General features: G+C 37.6%; 1 protein-coding gene across 2 annotated transcripts in view; it reads left to right on the forward strand.

Annotated features, from left to right (window-relative positions):
- ntrk3b (neurotrophic tyrosine kinase, receptor, type 3b) overlaps positions 1 to 22908 on the forward strand; it is a 140959-nt gene that overhangs the window by 89870 nt on the left and 28181 nt on the right. For both annotated transcript variants that reach the window (XM_047157999.2, XM_017477360.3), the window contains exon 12: positions 21112 to 21300. In XM_047157999.2, coding sequence (XP_047013955.1) covers positions 21112 to 21300 — 189 coding nt within the window. The remainder of the gene's footprint in view (positions 1 to 21111; positions 21301 to 22908) is intronic.

Below are 22908 nucleotides of genomic sequence, written 5' to 3' on the forward strand. Positions count from 1 at the left end.
TCGACAGGCTTGGGAAGCCCAGCTTACCTTAAAATTTCATTAAAATGTGGCAATTATATGTTTCCCAAAGTGTCTATGGTGTCTATGTTATTCATCACTTTTGGTTAAATTCAGTATTTTAGCAAATCAAATGATCAAATACTTCATGCAATATTACACTGTTCATTCATTTAAAGCTAAATGGTTTCAGTGGACAGCACAGCCTGCATGAAAATCTCCTTTGGAGCCACTGACACTGTGCCGATAGTAACCCAGAGATGCCATACTTCTATGGCCATCTACAGTATGGCAGATTTAAGTGCAATGTATTTTAATGGGAGCAAAAATTAACACTTATTGGACAACTGGTTTTTATTATTTTAATCTCACCTGGAAGCTGTGCATCTCAAGGAATGAATAGAAGTATGGATGAGTGGGTTTCCATAGAAAAACTGTTCACTCCTCACTTGTCCTACCTGGACACATGGCTTTTCTTTATGATTGGGTGAAGATTTTCCAGTGATGATTGGGTGATGTCTCAAATCTCTCAGAACATATAACTAATCACCAGTCACTGAAACGGTAATGAACATGACTGACATCTCAAACGTAAACATATTGCTGCCAGTCTGAAATGCTTGGCTATCAGTACATTCTTCAGCTAGCAGCCTAGCTGCTACTTCTGCTGACACTTCTAATGTTGTCAACTTGATTTTAGAAAAGTTAAACACCACCACCTTGGGATAGATCAACACCCAAGATTTAAATTCAGAATTCAGGGAGCAAAAACAAGTCCTATTAGCTCTCTTAGTACAGGACAATTGATTGGCTGACATTCATGTAAGAGGTGTGGCCCAAAGTTAGAAGGTTTTGTTTTATAATAATTTTTTAAAATGCACACTTATTCTTCTATTTTATTTTATTTGTTTGTTTGATTCTTGCCTCTTTCCTGTGTGTGCGGAGTTTGCATGTTCATCCCGTTCTTCAGGGGTTTCCTCTGGGTACTCCGGCTTCCTCCCACAGCAAAGGCATATGTTGTAGCATGATTGGTATTTACAAATTGTCCATAGTGTGTGACAGTGTGTGATTGTGCCCTACGATGTGATGGCACCCTGTCCAGGGTGTCCTCCGCCTTGTGCCCTGAGTCTCCTGGGATAGGCTTCAGGCTCCCTGTGACTCTGTGTAGGGTAAGCTGTACAGAACATGGATGAATGGATGGATGGACATTGTGCCTTTTGAAAAAACTGTGAGTTGATTTAAGACTTGCTTGGCAAGCTATACAGTAGTCTTGTAAATCCGGTACAAAACAAAAGAAGCAAACTTCACATACTGAACATGACTACATTTGGGTTAAGGGTGAAACTGTGTTGCTGAACTATAATGATGAGAAGCATGCTCTGGTCAAATACTGTAAGAATATTTTCACTGTCACCAGTGAAAGCAGCCTTTCAACATCATATCACTGCTGTCATGCGAGGTTAGCCAACTTTGCACTATAGAACTGCAAATAAGCCATAGGCTATTTTGCACTCACCAGTTAACCAAAGCATTTCCTGCCTGCAAGTGGCTTATTGTCAGCTGCTGGTACAGTACACACAGAACATAGCAAGCTGCTCACAGAGACGCTCGCTTTTGAGGCTAACGTGACATGTAGTTTCATCAACAGATGGGCTGGAAGAAAGAGGCAAAAATAAACTGACTGCATGGTGGATAAAGAAACGATTCTGCATTTGGCACATCAGCGTCACTGGATAAATACAGCTTTCTCTTTGGTGTTGTACCTCTCCATTTTGCAATTTTGTAAAGATAAGTGCCTCACTTTGCTGCAGGTGGATATTAGACTGAGCCTCTTCTTTCTTGATCCTGATCCTGTCTGCTTTTCTGCAGTCACAACACATTGTGAGAATTTTTAGCCAGATCAGAAAATTGCTCTGAAATGGCAATAAAAACAGTTGGGAAGGGCATTGGTCAGGTATTCAGACACGGCTGAAGTGGCTTGTCAGGAGTGCAAGAAAAAATACCATGCCTGCACTCAAGTACTGCCAATTCAGGTATTATTGCTGACCCATATCATGTTACATTATCATTATGTTTCCTAGTCTTTCTCCAGTCTTCAAGTAATGGTTTCAGTGAGCTTGTGTCACTGAAGCCTCAGATTCAGGAATGGTTTTCTATTCCTGCCCATCCACCTCAGGTTTTGACATGTTGTGCATTCTGGAGATGCGTTTCAACCCACGATAGTTGTAAAGAGTTGTTATTTGAGTTGTCAGCTCAAACCACTAAATAAAATGCTTATATAGAGGCACACAGAATGTGGCTACAGGGCCACAGAATTTGGTTGTTCAGCTTTCTCTATAAGAGCCGCCAATACTTGGAACATACTACCAACTAAAATTAGACAATGCCCCACCTTTGCATTATTTAAGTCACAACTGAAAACATGGTTAACAACAAGCCAAATATGTAATCACTGAACACCTCTAATAACCCATTATATTCCTGAGCATTTTCCAATCTAGTAGCCTTTCTTACACTCATGTATCTTAGATATGTAACTTTATTTATTATAGTATACCTTTCTTCGCAATGAACTTCATTTTCATGTTTCATGTCTGTTGTTTATTGACTAATGCTTTAATTATTATTATTATTATTATTATTATTATTATTATTATTATTATTATTATTATTATTAGTAGTAGTAGTAGTAGTAGTAGTAATCTATTTATTTATTTATTTATTTATTTATTTATTTATTTATTTATTTATGTTTTCCTTTGTCCTCTTTTATATACTTCCTGCCTGGGGACTACAGATGAAATTTATCTCTGTAGGTAATTCTGGGGCAGTCATGGACTGTCCATTGTCACTGTTAAATAAAATACTAAATAAATACAATTCAAACATATGAAATAAAATTAAACACTCTCTACGCTTTGATGTTTGCCCCATCCTCTCTGGTATCATTAGATACAGTATATGTTTTATTAGTCAGAAGCTGTTTATGCAACACTTTCAATTGTGTATTTCACAGACATCATTCAGACAAAGAAGTAAAACTTTCTTAACATCTCACTTAAATTACCTGAATTCCACCTAAATTAAAACATCAATAGATTTTTAATTGCTTATAAAATCCTCAACATTCTAGTGATAACCTCATTCTGTATCCAAAAACCAGTCTATTAAATGTTCAGCTGCATGTAGGCTTTGTTCTATTCTTCAGTCTCAGATGTGTCTTTGTCTCTGTGCTACAGATCACAAGTCAAATCAATCAATGGAGCTTCTAATGGTTCTCCCAGGCTCACCTATATTTCAGTGCTTACAATGGAACTTAATGAAATGTGAGCATTAATAAACGCCCAGGAAATGAGATAATGTTATATTTTCTGCAGTCAGTCATTATAATCTTGTGAAGCCAATATAAACGTTCTCTGTTCACTAACACAGCACGGTCTCCTAACAATACCCCACTCTTCGGTGCCGATCTTGCTAAGAATGTACTGCAGCTGACCTCATTACTTGAGAGTAGGGGATACTAGAAAACAGTCTCCGAGAGGGTGTCAAGGCCGTCCTTTTCATCCTAAAAGTGTTTGAGATGGAGATTGAGGTGTGTTTTGTGGTAAAGATGAGTGGTCATTACTGGCTGCTCAAAGGAAGCGCAGTAAATCAATTTAATGACTGCAAAACGGCCTGATCTCCACTGCCACAATGCCATTAAACATGTTTTAGAGCAGCGTAATGCGCACATGCTTTGATAATGATGGGCGTGATGGTATGCAGACATCTCAACACCACCCTTCGGAGATTTACGCCTCTGTGACAGATGCTGAGAACAAGTTTGTCAGGAAATAATTTTTTTCACACCCTTTTCACATGATGCAAAAATACCTTCTACCCCTTGCTAAGATTGTGGCAAATGTTACAGAACGCTCCCGTAATGGCTAATTTGCCCACACCCTCTGGGTAAGATTCTCAATGCGAGCACATTTGATTTTATTTTCATGTTTGCTGCTTCGGTAACTAGCTAAAGGGCCGGGGAGATCAGATGAGATATGAGCAGATTTTTTTTTGGAAATCGAAACAATGCCAAGAAGAAACAATTAATAATCAGCGCACGTGTGAGTACTTATGTCTCAAGCTCAGAGGTTCCTAAAGCGTGCTGACGCCACCTGTACACTGCATTAAAAAACGTGGGGGCTGTAGCGGAACTGTCATCTATAATAGGCAATTTCTGTGATCATCATGGTGTGTTGTCACGGCTGTCACAGGAGATGTGGCTGCGGCCGACGAGAGTGCTAGAGGGAGTGAGAAATTCTTTTTACTTCCATGCTACATCAGGACTCTCCCACACACTCCTGGCTGGCATGCAGCAACTGGCCACTTGATTTAATGGAGCCAATACAAGCCTCGTTTATTGCAGCCCTAGCCCAGGCTTCAGACAACAGAGTCTAATGACAAAAACATTCTAAGGGTGAAAAATATACATGAAGACAAAATGAAAAGGACTTTAATCTCAACCAGCTGTTGGAGAAAATATGAGGAAATGAAAATAATGTAAATAAAATTAAATATTCTGTCCATTAATGTAGTATGTAGTATGGGGGGCAGTGATGGCTTGGCAGTTCTCTGGGTTACTGATCGGAAGATCGAGGTTCAAGTCCCAGTGCTGCCACAGTTAGGCCCTTGAGCAAGGTCCTTAACCGTCTCTGCTCCAGTGGTGCTGTATCATGGCCGACCCTGTGCTCTGACCCCAACTTCCTGGCATGATGGTGTATGCAAAGAATAGAACTTCACTGTGCTGTAATGTATACTCGATCAATAAAGATTCATTATCATTATGTGTGCCGCACAAAATGGTATCATTTCTTGCAAAAGTCACATTTTATGCAGGAAAGAAACAAAAACTTTCTGTTTGTTAATAGATGATTTGTGCCATGCGGAACATGGTACTGGTAGAATTTCCTGCAAATGTTGCATTTTATGCAGGTTGAGAATCAAATAAACAAATAAATCGCATATGTTACTGCATTATTCGTGCTACACAACAATTTAGTGGTATAATGTCTTGCAAAATGTACATTTTATGCAGCTTCATTTAAAACAAACAAACACGCAAATTTAAAAAAAAATTCATTCTGTTAAGGCATTATTTCTGACACACAAAACATTTTACTTTTATAATTTCTTGCAAAGGTTACATTTTATGCTAAATTAATACATTTTCTGTTATTTAGTCTTCATTTTTTTCATCTTTTCCTATGCATCTGGAATTGGCAGAGCATTATTTGACATTTGCCTATGTACCTGGTGTTCACAACGCAGTATATGTAACCAATTACCCAATCAACTAGTACCCAGTATGTAACCAGTGCACAATCAACCAGTATTAAAATATGCTGTTGGTGCCAGTATTGACCAGGCATCAAACTCAACACAACTGGACACAACACTTTTGGTTCTGGACTTGTGGCCGATGTATAAAGCATAATTTCACTTCACTGGTGCCAAAATGTCTGGTACTTTCTTTCACAATAAAGGCCCTTAGTGATGCTTTGCATTAAAATGGCAGCGGATTGTTACTTGGTGAATTACAGAGCACAGGGGAGATGGTTTTTAAAAGGGGCAGTGTAATTTAATTGCTCATTAATTCTTGCTTTCATTTTAAGTCTCAGTTCTAATTAGTTATAATTCAGCCCTACGTGCAGTTCTTCCTTTCTGCTCCCACTTAGAGCTATGATTAGCACCTGTAGTAAAAGTAGTAACCAAATCAAGCAACCTAGAAAATGATGCCAGTTAATTTAAGAAGCTAATATGAGCAGGAATAGTGACACAGCAGAGGTCAATTGAGATGTCAGTCAAGGAAGTCCGATCAAATGAAAACAGTCCCCAAATGGGACAGGAAAATAGGACACGTCAGATAGCTTACATGGCCACATAATAATGCTCCAAATTAACGCTCCTGGACTTCTTTATCACATGTATGCAGTATTTACCAAATAGCAACCATTTTCACTTTTCCTGATTTCAGTTATTGACATTTTGTTAACAGCATATTGACTTTTAGTCTGCAGGAGAAGTGGTCCATACTGCACACATACCATGTATGTGTGCAAACACAAATTACAAATCTAGCAGGCTCTGAACGCAAACTGTGATCCTGAAAAAGAACACGACACATTGGCACAGGGGCAGATGCAAATCACAGCTCTTATTTAACACAAATGCTGTAGTGTTTGTTGAGCACTACTGTACCAAACACGCGTCCTGAAAATAGCTCTAATTGTTTGAATCCCAGATGTGGGTGGAAGTCAAATTTTTTTTTTTTATATCACAGAAAAGATGTCATCGCACGACGAGTGTGTGTATGTGTGTGTGTGTGTGTGTGTGTGTGTGTGTGTGTGTGTGTGTGTGTGTGTGTGTGAGAGAGAGAGAGAGAGAGGGCTCACAGCTCCTGCTTTTCTCCCTTAGGGAACAAACAAAAGGATTGTACTGATTGTTAGTCGACCTCTTTTTGATTAGCCCCCTCTTCCTATGGGAATACATGTACAATTCAGGCAATTTTTTTTCTTAATGTCTAAGCGCTTTCATTTGCCTCATTTTGATCTTCAGGGGGGTGTTGAATTATAATTCAACGAAAATATGAGATGTGAAAGGAAGAGAACTGGTGGGATAATCGTTTTTCATAATCAAAATTGTTAATATAAAATGGGTGGTTGCTTTTCGTGGGTGGTTGCCTCTTCCTCTGAATCCTTTGAGAAATTCTTTCCCTTTTTAGAGGAAAAGGAAATAGCTGAGTGTTTGACAGAGGTTTCGGGTAAATGAGCTTATGGCTATTAAGAGCACTACTGCAACATTTCTTCTTATATACTCTATTTTGATTTTGGACTACATCATGAGCAATAGCATATAAAAGACCAAGATGTGTTCCTTATACATATCCTTTACATTCATCTTCTTTAGAGATCCAGAAGTTCTTGTATTCTGAATTCTTGACAAGCAAAAGAAAACATTGTCTGGCCTTTTTCCAGTCTTCTTGGTTGTCAGGAGTGGACCATGATGTGGTCTTCTGCTGCTATTGTCCATCCACCTCATGGTGCTGTGTGGTCTGTAATGCTTTTCTGCTCACCACAGTTGTAAAGAGTGTTTATTTGAGTTACCGTAGATTTTCTGTCAGCTTAGACCCATCTGGTCATTCTCCACTGACCTCTATCCTCAAAATGGTGTTTCTATCCGCAGAACGGATGCTCACTGGATGTTATGCAATCCCAACTTTTATGTCATTTATTTGTTAATAATTTTGCAAACCACATACACTCATGTGAAAAAATAAGTACACCCCATAGAAATTGTTGGCTTATTTGACATATTTGGACAAACAAACATTTGATCATCATTGAAACAGTGCCTATTAATGAAGTTGATATACTTGAACAAAACCACAAGGAAAAATCGCTTTTTCAACCATTTATTCAACAGAAATATCAATAGACGTGATATTCTTCTGTGGAAAAACTAAGTACGCGCTTGGCCTCAGAAGCTATTATTGTCTCCTTTAGCAGAAATAACTTATTGTAGGCATTTTACATAATTGTCCACCAGTCTCTGGCATCGGCTTGCTGGAATTTTTGACCACTCGTCCATGCAATATTCATTCTTGCAAGATGTTTGAGAGTTTTCTTGCGTGTACTGCCTCTTTCTAATCCCCCCACAACATTTAAATGGGATTCAAAACCGGGCCATTCCATAACCCTTCATTTCTTCCTTTTGAGCCATTCCTTGGTGGATTTGTTAGTGTGATTAGTATCATTATCCTGTTGAAAGGTCCACTTTCGGTTCAACTTCAACTTTTGGACAGATGGCCTCACATTATCTTCAAGCACTCTTTGATATGATGCAGAATTCATAGTTGAATTAATGAATGCAAGCTCTCCAGTCCCTGAGGCAGTGAAGCAACTGCAAACCATAACATTTACACCACTGTGCTTCACAGTTGGTATGAGGTGCTTATCCTAAAAAGCAGTCTTTGGGCTGCACCAAACATGTCTGCTGTTACTGTGGCCAAACAACTCTATCTTTGATTCATCTGTCCAGTGCACATTATTCCAAAAGGCCTGGTCTTTGCCTATATGCTCATTGGCAAACTGTAGTCTTGCTTTAAAGTTTTTTTAGACAGAAAAGGCTGTCAGTTGCAATTTGTAGATTGTGGCATTTGTAGATTATCTTCCTTACAGTGGAATAATGTATTTCTAATAATTTGGAGATCTTTTTAGATCCCTTACCAGACTCATACTGTAGGCATCAACAAACCTTTTTTCTGAAGGCCTTACAGAGCTTTTTAAATCTTGGCATGATGACACCTCAAAAGCAAAGGGAACCCCAGACACTAGATATGAGAGGGGTTTAAACAAGACAGGTTCTACCTGCACTCCCTAAGCAAGTTTAATCACTGGCACCCAATCTTCAACACCTGATTCTAATTTTATGGATTTGAAGATGTGATAAATGTAGGGGTGTACTTACTTTTTCCATGTGACTGATCTGTTTTTAAAATGGTCAAAATTAGTACAAAATGTTGATTGTATGTGTCATTTGATTTGATTGAGTGTATCCACTTTATTAATAGCCACTGTTTCAAAGAGGATCAAATGTTTGCTTATCCAAATATGTAAAAAAAAAAAAAAAAAAAAAAAAAAAAAAAACATATCCATGGGGTACACTTATTTTTTCACATGACTGTAGAGTTTTCTCTCAACTTTCATATTATGGGCTATTTTCTGCAGATTCATGACACATAATCTCGTAAATTTCTAATGAATACTTAGGGTTAGGACTCTATTATCTTTATATATACACACACAATATTTTAAGATTTCACTATAATTGGAATAGAAAAGCCAGACATATTTGGTATGTGCATCATGTATACTTCTGACATTCAGAACTGAGGGAGCCACTTGTGAGACAGTCTGATCAATTCTCAGGCTGAAACATGTCGATTCTCTTGGTGTTGGAGAGAAAAAAAAGACACCTCCTATGGAGACATCCTGTGACTTGGAAAATGTGAAAAGAAATTCTCACAAATTCCCAAAACTGAGAACTGCTAGTGCGCAAATATGGTTTATCGTGCCAGGGTTTCCAGACTTTCATTAATCAGTGGTAGGCAACAAATAAAAGAGTATTTTATTTCTTCTCACTTAAATACCCAAAATATTTGGATTATTATTTTTTTAATGTGATTGAACAAGCCTTTTTTCCCCAACTATCTTAATACTTTCTTGTAATAGGACAGTGGATATGAAATCTTTCATATTGAAACACGAGTCATTAGGAATGAAGCCACATTGCTTAAAAAAAAGAAAAAGAAAAAATTTTAAAAACCCCAAAAAACTCAGTTTTTAGTTACAGTTCAGATGATGAAGTTATTTGTCTCGGTTTATGCATCGCAAAATAGACCAAAGAGCCAAAAAAAAAAAAACTTTAAAAATATGATTGTAAAGGAAAGCTGGAAGGTGTTCATGCAAAATATGATGCAGAAAAGGGTGCTGGTTAGGGCTTTATTGAAACAGCAAACTATAGCTGTTTGCTTTCTCTCAAATGCAGATAAGCCCGAGGCAATGTTCCGCAGCCTGCACATTGAATATTTATATAATCACAAATTGGTGTGAATGTTTTTTTTTTCAGGACTTTTGGACAAGCCAGTTTGCATTTAAGGACTTGCCATTTTTGATTATTCAAATGTGACTTTATTTGCTAGATATTTTTTTTTACATTTATTCATTCAGCAGATGCTTATGTTCGAAGTAGCTTACACATGTAGTAAGTACAATCCAAATATAGAGCTATGACAAGAGCCAATATTGATGCAGGAATTACATGACTATGCTTGCCTTTCAGAAATAGCACAAGACAGCTGTATGAGTTAAGAGAGGAAACTCCATTTCAATGCCACGAGCTAACAAAATACAGTAAGCTCAGACTGTACAATTGAAGGACAAACATAATGAAGGAGATAAAAAACTAAAATGTCATGAATATGCAACTTCTGGCACTACCATGTGGTAAGATAGGGAGATCAGATGAGTCTTGACATGATTCTTGAATGTTGCAAGAGTCTCTACAAGATGGGTGGAGTTTCAGGAGTTTGTTTTAGCTCCCAGGAACCATGTATAAGAACTAATCTAGAAGGACATTAAACCATGTTCCCTGCTGAAAAAGACCAAATTGTTCTCATCAGCTCCAAGGGTCAAGCTGGATGGTCATCTTGGCCAGCTAGTTAATTATTTTCCAGCTTATCTATTACTCGACGGCTTCCTTTTCCCACAGCAACAAATAGTTTAAAAAAAAATAACATGGCAGGGAGATATTTAGACAAGTCAAGTAAAAAAGGAAACTGCAAAATAGCTGGCATTGATGGTCTACTACATTGACCAATTAAACATTTGTTTTGGTAGATGGTAGCTAGCTAGACCAAGTTGGATTTTTCAGCAGGGAATACAGGAAATACAGCTCATTCACAGACCTTACTGAACGAGAGGGAGTGCACGGTTGCATGAGTGCGTGACACTGCATAGGTAGGGCTGTTTTAAAGGCACCAAAGATCAAAAGCACTGAAAATGAACATTAAGGCTTAATATAAGCAGCATGTCAGAGGTAAAACTGGGATCTACTAATATTAGTCCAGAATTCAACTACTTTTTGTCTTTCTTCAGTTATCAGCTCATCAATGAATGTAAAACCTCCTAGTATGGCCACCCTTGGTGAACAGATCTAAATGAAGGTGTTAGACAAAGAATGATCCTAAAGACCCCTATGAAAGATATGAAAAAGGCAAAGTGTTCCCTGGCTGAATTAGGATTACCAAGACCCACCCCTCAAACCAGGCCTGGGGATCTTATTCTCAGATGGTGACTGGGCCACGTGGAATACCAGTCAGGCAACAGGCATGTGATGGATTAGACCTGAGCGATGGAAACTTTCTTTGGGAATATATTATTTGCTTCATTTTAAAAAATATTGTGATGACATATAACAGTAATACATATATACTCTTAACACACAGAGTTAATTGTTCATGTTCTCTCAGCAACTAACACTTGGGGTTGATAACTACGCATTTTTAAAATGGTTTCTAGAAGGTTTTGATTGGTTGATGGCTCTAAGAACCCCTTTTCTACAGAGACCCTTTAAGGGTTTCCCAGACAAATCAACCAAATTACCTTCTAAGAATCCCCTGTAAAAGGAAACACCTCTGTCGTAGCTCAACAGAGTTCCTAGATGATAGACCATGATAAACCAAATAACTCTTAAAGGTAAGGGTGCTGGGAGGAATCTATTTTTAGAGGGTCTAATAGGTTCCTCCATACTGTTTTTGCTATTGTTTTCAGTCAGTAATAGTGTTTGTACTACATTAGTGAAGTATGGGTAGGATTTTGCCTGAGGAGTATTATTAGGGAAAAAAAAAACATTTATGTGGTAAAAAATCTGTTCTTAGTAATGGACTTAGACTATCACGTCCTACCGTAGTGTTGCCTCCAGTCATATTTCTTCAGAACCATCTGGATGTGTGAAGCTGATTGATGATTTTCCGTGATTTCTGGAAAAGCTTGTGTGGGATATCAATAAAATCAGTCAACTCCCTCTGGATGATTACATTCGATTACAGATTAATGCTTAAAAGATGACTTATTTGTGTTTGAAAGATGCTTTCCATTGACTCTTTTGTACAACATATTGAATAATGTGGTGTCTTGGAATTACAGTTAACCCCATAATGATAGAGTAGCCACCCAGTCACCCCCCACCACCATTACATAACCAGATGTAGAGAAATGAAATCATCTTTTGGACATGATGTCTCAAATATTAAATATACAAATCTGTAAAAAGTATTATATGAGCAAGTAATTAATGAAGCTGTACTGATAAAACTTTCACTGAAATTGACTTGACAGCAGGCTTGCACTTAATTAGTTCAAAAAGACCTGGCTAGATCTGGCTTTGTTGGTTAAGCAAAATGGAAACCTTTGCTGTTTGCCTGTTGAGTAATGTGACCATTTAAAGATCTGAGACATTCGGATTATGTCCAAGCTTATATGAGCTTTTACATGTCCCTTATTTTAATTGCTTATCACCTCTGTACAGTTTGCAAATATGAGGGTTTAAGTAAGTGTGTGTGTGTGTGTGTGTGTGTGTGTGTGTGTGTTTGCTTCCCAAAGTCTCAGTGCAACCCAGTTAAAGGACTAACAATGTTCTAGCCGCATATCTTTTACTACAGCTCCATCCTCTGAGGCAAAAAATGCTGAGACAATGGTTCCTGCAGCCATCTGCACTGCTACTTGAGTAGACTCAAACAATAATTACATTTGCTTTCGGCTTGACGACTGATTGAGCCCATTATCCTAACCCAGATTCAGCATGACACTGGCTCACCTTGCCGATTGGATCTGCTACAGCTGTATTTTTAGACCTTTCCATGCAGCTTTTGGCCATGTGGGTACTGGGGAATTTTATTTGGCTGTGTGCGCATGTGCTGTGTGTGTTTGTGTGTGGGTTTTTTTTTCTTAGAGAGTGATTTTTCTTTCAGTCTGGAAGACCTACAATCTTATTTCATCACACCAAGGCAGTGATTAGGTTTCCCTCATCTGCTATTCAATTGACCTAATACAGTATGTCTGATTTATAGAACATGATTGTATTTGAGAGGGCATTAAATGAGGAAGAAGTGTGTCTAAGGGCATTTTTACACTTGACTTGAATACAGGTGTCTGAACCCAGGCCCGATTCTGGAGTGTGGATGTTTTCACATTGGAGAATTTCTTCCAAACCATTGATCGACAATCCAGATGTCACTTTTGTGATACAGATTTGACAAATAGTAGGCACTAGGTTAATCTATTGGCTGTTCCATTTGGTACCAGCCCCCAAGCAATGAGGAGCAGCACTTTCTGGATAAAAGTTGTTTGTTTGTTTTGTTGTTTTTTTGTGATATTGTCAGTGCAAGCACTGACACCACAATGGTCAGCTAATTACAGCACTCCAGTCCTATGAAAGTGTACCTTTATGTATCAGTAAGCTGACCATAACAACCCTTTCCGCACCATCACGAAACATTGTGACAAGGAAGCAATGTGACAAGTTGAACCAATCACATTAGACAGCATGCAGTGCTGAGAGCAGATAGTTTCCACAGACAATGGATTGCGTCATGGTTCATGGAAGTGAGCCACAGACCACCATTTTCAAGAAGACCAAGGATTGGGTTCTATAAAGCTATTTGGTTACAGTATCTATTGTTAAAAGTGACATATATAAACAAATATAATATAATTGAATTGAAATAAACCACTTACATACTCCTGGTTGTGGCACTAGCCAAGGTCATCTGAAACTCTGTGTGGGTCCAAGGCTGATGGAATGTAGCTTGTATGTAGTGTGTGAATATACATCATCCATAGAACTAAATTAATCAGCATGCAAATAACTGGATAGCAGATAAAGGATAGCACACCATTCAAAAGCCATCTCAGCCGCCAACCTAGTGAGATCCTGCACCCAGAAACAGTGGGCACATGGCAAATTAAAATACACATACAGAGTAAGTATGGATGCCATATTTATTCTGTGCAATACAGGTTTAAATGGTAAATGAATTTGCGGTACCTGGTATTGATCTGGAAATATTTGCAGTTCTGGAAGAAACTTGCTGCAGTCAGTTTTAATTAAAAGTGTAACTGGCTCACACATATGCAAGTATGAGCATCAGAGTGAATGGGTGCATACCTGACTAGGATTAAATAGCCTAGGAGAAGTATTTACCCTTAATTTTTTTTTAAAGAATATTTTAATAGTACTAAAAGTTTAAAAAGCCTAGTACAATTAAATGATAAGTAATTAAATTCCCCTATCTCTTCAATGGAATTTGCACCAGTGTCTTCAGGTCCTCCTACCTGAAGCATTTTCTTTTACCACAGACATGATTCACATGACTGCACATGATTCAATTAACTACACATTGGTGAGGATCTTGATTAAGTGAATACTGCCAAACTGTGTCAGAAGGTTAATTGCCAGTGGAATACCAAACAGTCAAACAATGTAAGGACAATAAAAAGCCACAGACTTAAGCTTTTGTTGGAGATGGAGTCCTGGAAGTTATACAAGACTGTTTAATGTTCTCCCAGATGTGATACTGATCTCATACTACAGACAACATATTTAGCAGAACTTTGATCAAAATCGACTTAGACGCTGAATCCATGTTCAAGCATCTATAGCTGTTAAAGGATGTCATATAAGTTACGTGCTTTCTTGCCTGTGATTGGACAAAAAACTCCACTCTAAACTAGTTATCTCACAGCACTTATCCAAAGATGTCTAATACTGATCCACACTGGCCTGACATACTGTATATCAGCCCATAAATAGAGGTGCATTGATTATGGTGGTTGGTCCTGGTCCACATTGATGTCCACATTGTTGTTTATGGGCTACTGGGAAAACAGGATTTGAATCCAGAACATTTGTCTTCAGTGTAAATCTTCAGACTAAAATTCACGTGTTTATAGTGTTATAACTTGGGTTTTATGCGGTTGAATGGCCTAGAGTGCAGCTAACAAAGCTAATGATATAACATTAAATAATGCATGGGATTGTTTTATAACTTAATGTATAGAAAATAGCTTTAAAACTACTCAATCCTGACTCACTTTCACATTTGAATATCTGTCTTATATGAAACATGAATTATTTATATAGTCCTACGGCATATGGACTGTAAATGTATATCATTTGTTATTCTGCTACATTGTTACCTTAATTAACATTAAAGAGATGATTAAAAATGCAAAGAAGGAAAAATCCAAGGCACTTCTTCCGGTACAAAAGTTAAAAGGCCTTTATTGTTATTTGGATAGTCACATTAGGACATACAAAAATTAAAAGCCACACTGATGCTTTTCGGCATACAGCCTTCCTCAGAGGGTGTTAGAAACACAGCGTTCCAAGATGTCCCTTTCTAATCATTAAAGAGATGATTATTTGCCCAAATAGCAGCCAGAATGCAAAGCTAAAACATTTAGAAAACATAGTGAACAAATACTCTGCTTGGCCTGCATGGCAACAGAAGACTGCAACATACGCTCACATTTCTAAAAACCTCAAGCAATATTTATAGTCAGAGGAAATAACAGCATGAAATGCGCATATCATACCATCCTGCTGGTTCAGATGGAGCATTACAACACCTTCTCGCTTTAGATGTGCACCTCATCCAAGATCATGGCAATTTTAAAGATGACAACAGCATCCAAATACATTTTGATTGGCATTGGCATGGCAGTCAGATTTATTTCATGCCAAATGAGTGCTACATGCAGAATGAACCTGCCTTAAGCTCTCAGCCTGCAAAATAAAATAAAAAAATAAAACTTGCAAATAAGTTTGCCTAGGTTTTGAAATTGCTGGATTTTCAGAGAAACAAAGTATCAGCCCCTGGCACTAAGTGTTCCGAACTGCTGAAGACAGAGTTTTTGTACATTTTGCATTCTTAAAATTCATAAAGAGAGCTGATGCAAGAACAAACAATAAATAATATGAAAACTGCCAGCACTTGCACTGTCTCACAATGGAATCATGTACCTACATTTTGAAAAATGTGACAGTTCCAGTGTGCAATTGTCACCAATAAGTTGGATCATACAGTAACAATTCTGAGATCATGTATGCTACTATTACAGCATATTTGTATATTGGATAAACACATGAGTTCCTGATATGTGATGAATAAATATTTGATTTACTGAAAGGATAAAGCAATAACAAACTTTTATGAAGCAGCGGCAACTAAAGAAATCAACTGAATGAAATCATTTTTGGTCAAATCATCAAATAAACTCAGAGTATCTCTAGTGCTAAGAGAGAGAAAGTGCCCGTTTTGGTTTTTTAAATACATCCTGTTCTCATCACTGCTTAAAAAAAAAATAAAAATTCCTGTAATAATAAGTCCTCTTATTATTTCACAGGATATGATTCTTGATTTGAAATGACGCTCTTTCCTGCCTACAGATCAAATACACATTCCAATGATAATACCAGTGAAAATGAGCTTTCTGATTGAATGAGCCTGACTATGCCTCTGGAATGTGCAATGTAAAATCCTGATGCATGATTTCCTCCCTGCTATTTGTAGAAATAGCTCCATTGGCACCATATTTGTCTACAGTTTAAGCACACAATCTCCTAAACCTGTGCGTGTATTGTTGTGGACCTTGTATTGTGGCCTTTGAGTGTGACTCAGTGAAGGGAGTTTGCTCCGCTCTGCTGGAGCAGCTGAGTTTCAGGGCATTTCCAAGGTCTGATCGATGGTGGCTTTACAGTGGCCTGCACAACTATCTCATTCATTTTCTCTCTCTTTCCCTCCGAGCTGGTAATAAAAGGTAAATGTTTAATGCCCTGAGCTCAATCGGCATACACCACCCAGCTGCCTAGAGTGATGCTGTATTATCAGGTTTCTAGCACCTTTCTGTTCTGCTGGCCGCCGAGTGACTGATGACACCTGAACATAACCTCCATCACTTTAATGCCGGCAGAGACGGAAGACTCGAGTCACACTTCTACCAAAGAAAAAGTTCTTGCTTTCTAGCAACTCGATATACTTTCATGGAATTTACTGTACATTGCGTGTGATTTTGCATACAGTATATACTTATATTTAACCATTTTTAGTTACATTCGACTCCTTTTATTTCTGCTTGACTTCACTCTCTCATTATCATATTATGATCTACAGCCGGTTTTTAACTATGCCACTTGAGTAGTGTAACACATGTATATGCCATTGTGAATTCTTTTGTCCTTATTCCCTCTGATGATAGGTATATATATTTTCACCTTTGGTTTTATTCATCTAATTTACATGGCACCCATAAGGCGATTGCGCAACACTGCTGAGACAAACCAGTAATAGCTGAAATGTATGCATGCCAGATTTAGATTTAGATTTTATATGAACAGATATGTGTTCCTTGCCCTCCCTTATGTCTCTGATGCATTTTACACCCCCATAAACACAATTGAACAATTGCACTGATGGACAAAACATAAATTTTTTGAGGCCTCTTTCATGAAGGATCATAAATATTGATGTCCTCCCAAGTCGTCTAACCGTAAACAGAGGAACAGTTAGTATAACGGTAAACTGAAAAATACTGTATACTATAATATATGACCTAGATGTTTACTTTGATATTTACATCCCAGGTAGGAAAGAACACTCAACTGCCCTGATTCTGCAATGCCAAGGAATGTGCTGTATCTTCAGGGAAATATAATACTAGAATAAACCAACAAAAATAATTTTGTCACAAATGACTTTTTGTTTACTAAGATCCATAATTACTAGGAAGACCAACAAGGGCCGTCTGTTCATCTTATATAATTAAAATTAAATTGAACCAATCACATCAGACAGTATGCAGTGTTTCCACAAACAATACGAACTACATCATGGTTCAGTGGGGGGCATAGTGGTACAGTAGGATCCTTACAAGTCAGGCCATACAGACCTCAGATTATAATCTGAATACAGATCCCCTTAATTTATAGTCATAATAACTCTAATAATAGTGGGTTGTGGCGTCCATCAGTGTAACAACATTAAGAAATCACAGACTCCCTGGTTATGCTTTACAGACCCCAGTTTATGAATTATGAGTTTAAACCACTGGCAGTGAATTTACACCACCAACTAGTTCAATTGTGAACACTTAAATTAAAAAATAAATTAATTAATTAACACCTCTGTTACCTTAGAGAATGGGATTCCCATAAACTATGCAAATAACCTTGAATGAATCAATTCTAAGCAAACCTTTGGCCAGATTTACTGAAAAGGGTTATTTACTTTCTTAATTGATTTAAGGGTGAGGCTTTTGATTGGATGGCACTATTAGGAAACAAATGATACAATGCACTAGCTTGCATGTACTCTAACATGACCACAAATTCACCAGGACACTATAAATTAATTTGTTGTTTTTACTTTGTTAGAGCTGGTGTAGTAAGTTACTATAAAATTTTCAAGCTAATTGAGACTCAAAACAAATAACGGCCAACAATGTGTCCTAATTGACAGAAGAGGCAGAGCCAAAGAATAACACACTGCAGAGCGGACCTTTCTGATCTCGCTTATACTATGGCTACTTACTACCAGATTTTTTTCTTTTTTTCTTTTTCAAAACAGGCTTTTTAGAAATATGTTCTTTGTTTTATTTGGGTAGTTTTTTATGCATAGTTACATTCCAATCAAAAGTGAGTATTCTCATGAATGCCTATGGTATAGATTTTAAAGCACAATGGAACTAATAACACTAGAATGGTTTATTTGTTCCCCTTGCTGTCTGGCACCATTATTAACGCCAGGAATTCACCACTGAGTTTTTACTTATTAATGACCTGAGTTGCTATGAATACCAATACATGTCATTTGCTTCCCCCATTTAATTAAGGGTGAGTCCACTGCGAACTGGATTCTCAATTTTAAGGCCACCCTGATGAGAGCAGAGAGGAACATTGAGTGCGAAGTTACTTCACTCCTGGAGTTACCCGGGTTAAGTGGTTTTCTCGAGGGCAGTGACCTGTGCGAGGGCAAGTGCTGTAGAACTGCCATTTCACTGGGACAAGGTCAGAGTGTTGTAGAGCCCATTTGAGAACTTGGACTATCCTCTATTCCTCAGGCTGCAGCCATGCGGCATCACGGATAATGTAAACAAAGCAGGAAATGGTAGGCTTGCAATTTCCTGAGATGAGGTTCCTGAAGATCCCTAACAAATTAAAAGTACTTACTGTACACTGTAAGAGCCATTGAATATTGCCTTATACCACTTATTAATATCCAGTTGTTTTTTTTTCATCTGTATCAATTTATACCATCTTTTTTTTTCATAAAGCAAAGCAGGCAACAAAAAGTCAGTGGGCAAAATTGATTAAAAAATTTTTATTCTCCAGTTATGTTTCTGTAATTGGTTTGCCTCACCATGGTTATATTGTCCCCTGTGAAGAAGCTGCAATTTACAGTTGTGCTTAGCAGTAAACATAGATGAGAACCAGTGGGTTTGCACGAATCAACATGTGCCTCTTGGCTACAGATTGCATGGAAATCTTTCAAATGGTTTGAAGGCTTTTGGTGCTATAAAGGCCACAGAATAAGTGTGGCAAAGGAGTAGAGGACTTTCCATTTAAACTCACTCTCAATCTCAGTGTGGTCCATGAAAAAGATAGTCAACCAACTAGGCAGTCAAATCACTGCAGTATGTTTTTGAGGGAAAACTGTCAGCTTACAAGGACCAGGTCCAAATTTCACTTGAGGTTAAAGCTGCTTAACAGCTACTGTATAAAAGGCTGGAAGAGAATAAAAAAATCAGGGGATTTCATATTTTTTTGAAAAACAACAACATTAAACACAACACATAACAAAATCAACAACAGTTAAACAACATATGCAGCAGTGTATGCAGGCATTGCATTATTTATCTTCTGGGACATTTTTTGTAAATCAACTCTGATTTTCTCTCTGAAAAAACAGCCATCTTGAAGAATATTTGTAAGAGAGAGAGAGAGAGAGAGAGAGAGAGAGAGAGAGAGAGAGAGAGAGAGAGTGTACCATCATAACCTAACCATAGAATATTTCAGATTATATCACAGTAGTGTTGAATTTTTGATTCTGATTGGTCAGAAGATTTAAATTAATTTACAGTCCTGTCAGCAGTTCTGGCTGCAAGCTTTGTAATAATAATAATAATAATAATTCCTTAGATTTATATAGCGCTTTTCTAGGCACTCAAAATGCTTTACATTGTATGGGGGGATCTTGTCAATCACCTCCAGTGTGTAGCATCCACCTCGATGATGCGACAGCAGCCATAGTGTGCCAGAACACCCACCACACACCAGCTCTTAGTGGAGAGGAGAGGAGAGTGATATAGCCAATTCAGGGATGGAGATTATTAGGGGACCATGATAGAAAAGCCAATTAAGGAATTTGGCCAGGACACTGGGGTTATATGCCTACTCTTTTACTATAAGTGTCCTGGGATTTTTAATGACCACAGAGAGACAGGACCTCAGTTTAATGTCTAATCCGAAAGACTTTATATTAACGTCTTCATTCTATAATTTCTACAATACACACTTAATGTTAATAATAACAACAATAATAATTATTATTAATAATAGTAGTAATAATAACAATAAAAAATAATAAATTGTATTATTATTATTACTATTATTATATACTGAAATATATATATATATATATATATATATATATATATATATATATATATATATATATATATATATATATGTGTGTGTGTGTGTGTGTGTGTGTGTGTGTGTGTGTGTGTGTGTGTATCTTATATTTTATACATTATACACACATTGTATTTTATTTATTATACACACTTCTCTACCATGCATAATATTACCTAGATCTATTTTAACTGACTGCTTTATTTGTAACATTAGAATTTCACTCATTTTTTATATGTACTTTTTTAAAAATGGGTAAACTTTGTAAATTGTGATGTGACAATAAAATCTAAAGTCTAAATCAATGGATTTAAAAATGTGCGTATTGGATTTAGAAGGTGCATTTTGGAAAGAGTCTCGAGTGTCAGTACTTTGTACTAGTTAAATGTAAAGCTGTAGCTTTAGGTTTGCAGAAGCTGGAAGGATGAAGGATTTTCCTTTGAGGTTTTCTTTGTAACATGACCAGCTGTGTTTCATCTTATTAACTACACGAGACAGAGAAAAGAAAGGCTAGTTAGGGTATTTGTAGCTGCTGATACTAATATGTAATACTAAAAAGTGATACTAATTTATTTCGTGGCTATTCCACAAGATTAAATGTAATTATAAAGGGAAAATACAGCATGTATGATGTTCTTCATTAATAAATAAAAAATTGTAATGACTGTCAAATTGTGTCAAACTGTCACTCCATTCCATTGTTAATTATTTTCCTATAGAGACATGCAACATCATATTTTATTCTTTGCTTGCCACTATCACATACTTTATTGTCTTCAGTGTCCTTCTGAAATTTGTTTTAACTCTTCTGCCTTCTGCCTGCAGGTCCTGTAGCAGTGATCAGTGGGGAGGAAGACTCTGCCAGTCCACTTCATCACGTTAATCATGGAATCATCACGCCCTGTACTCTGGACGCTGGTCCTGATGCTGTGGTGATCGGAATGAGCCGTATTCCTGTGCTGGAGAACCATCAGTACTTCCGGCATGGACACAACTGTAACAAACCGACCACCCGTAAGTCAGCTACACAGCAATTTCATTTCTCTGTCCAAATGTATAACTCAGTTAATTCTGAGTGAAGTGCTAAATTTCCAGTGTACAAACACATTACAGAGAACATCTTCAGGTCATTAAAAGTTTTTGCTACTGTTAAGTGATGGTCATGGCTGGTCATGATACTGAATGATGCGGCCAAAACAAATTCTACTTCAGGAGGTCTCATAGTGTATTCATAAAACTACTACAGTATGTATGTCAGGAACAGACACACTTCATTTATCTTTTATTGAAAGACATTAAGGCAACACTATTCATGCTTCCTATATTTTTATTTATAACCCCACTTCTGAAAAAGGTGGAACAGTATGGAAAATGCAAAAAAATAAATAAATAAAGACTCATTTGAAAATTCTATTCACCCGGAACTATACTGAAAACACATTACAAACACATTATTTAATGTTTTACTTTGTGGATTTCATTTATTTTTGAAAATATACACTCATATCAAATCTGAGGACTGCAACACTCTCCAAAAAATTTGGGACAGTCGACTGTTTACCACTGTGTAATAACTTTTAATAACACTCATTAAGTGTTTGGTCACTGAGTGAAGACACCAGTTGGTTCAGTTTAGCCAGCGGAATTTTCCCCCATTCATCCATTATGCATTTCTTCAGCTGCGCAACTGTACTGTAAGGCTTCATTGCCTTATTTTGAGCTTCATATTGCACCACACATTCTCAATTGGAGACAGGTCAGGACTGCATGCAGGCCATGCTCGCACCTGCACTCTCTGCTTATGCAACCATGTGCTCCTAATCCAGACAGAATGTGGTTTGGCATTGTCCTGCTCTGGATGGCAGCATATGTTGTTCCAAAATGTGTACATATCTTTCTGCCCTCACAGATGTGCAAGTTACCCATGCCATGGGCACTGACACAGCCCTATACCATGACAGACGCTGGCTTTTGGATCCGACGTTAATAACAGCTTGGGTGGTCCTTTTCCTCTTTGGCCCAGAGAATGTGACGGCTGTTTTATCCAAAAACTATTTGAAATGTTGACGCGTCAGACCACAAAACACCATTCCACTGTGCTACTGTCCATCTCAGATGCAACACAGTGCTTCTGGACAGTGTTGATGTATGGCTTCTGCTGTGCATAGTAAAGTCTTAACTTGCATCTGTGGATGCAGCGGCGAATGGTGTTGACTGAAAAAGGTTTACCAAAGTATTCCTGAGCGAATGTCAGGATATCCATTACAGACTCATGACGGTTTTTAAGACAGTGACATCTGAGGGATCAGAGATCACGTGCATTCAGAAATGGTTTTGGGCCTTGCCCTTTACGCACTGAGATTTGACCGGATTCCTTGAATCTTTTAATGATATTTTACACAGTAGAAGGTGAAATGCCCAAAATCCTACCGATTTCTCTTTGGGGAATGTTGTTCTCAAAGTGTTGGATTATTCTCTGACTCATCTGTTGGCAGATTGATGAGCATGGACCCATCCTTGCGCTTGAAGGACTAGGCCTTTTTGGAGGCTCCTTATATACAATGATTAGACGATTGCCTCAACTGTTTCACACCAACTTCTTATTTCAACTTATCACATTGC

Source organism: Ictalurus punctatus, chromosome 10 (assembly GCF_001660625.3).
Source record: "Ictalurus punctatus breed USDA103 chromosome 10, Coco_2.0, whole genome shotgun sequence".
In the NCBI taxonomy this organism is placed as follows: Eukaryota; Metazoa; Chordata; class Actinopteri; order Siluriformes; family Ictaluridae; genus Ictalurus; species Ictalurus punctatus.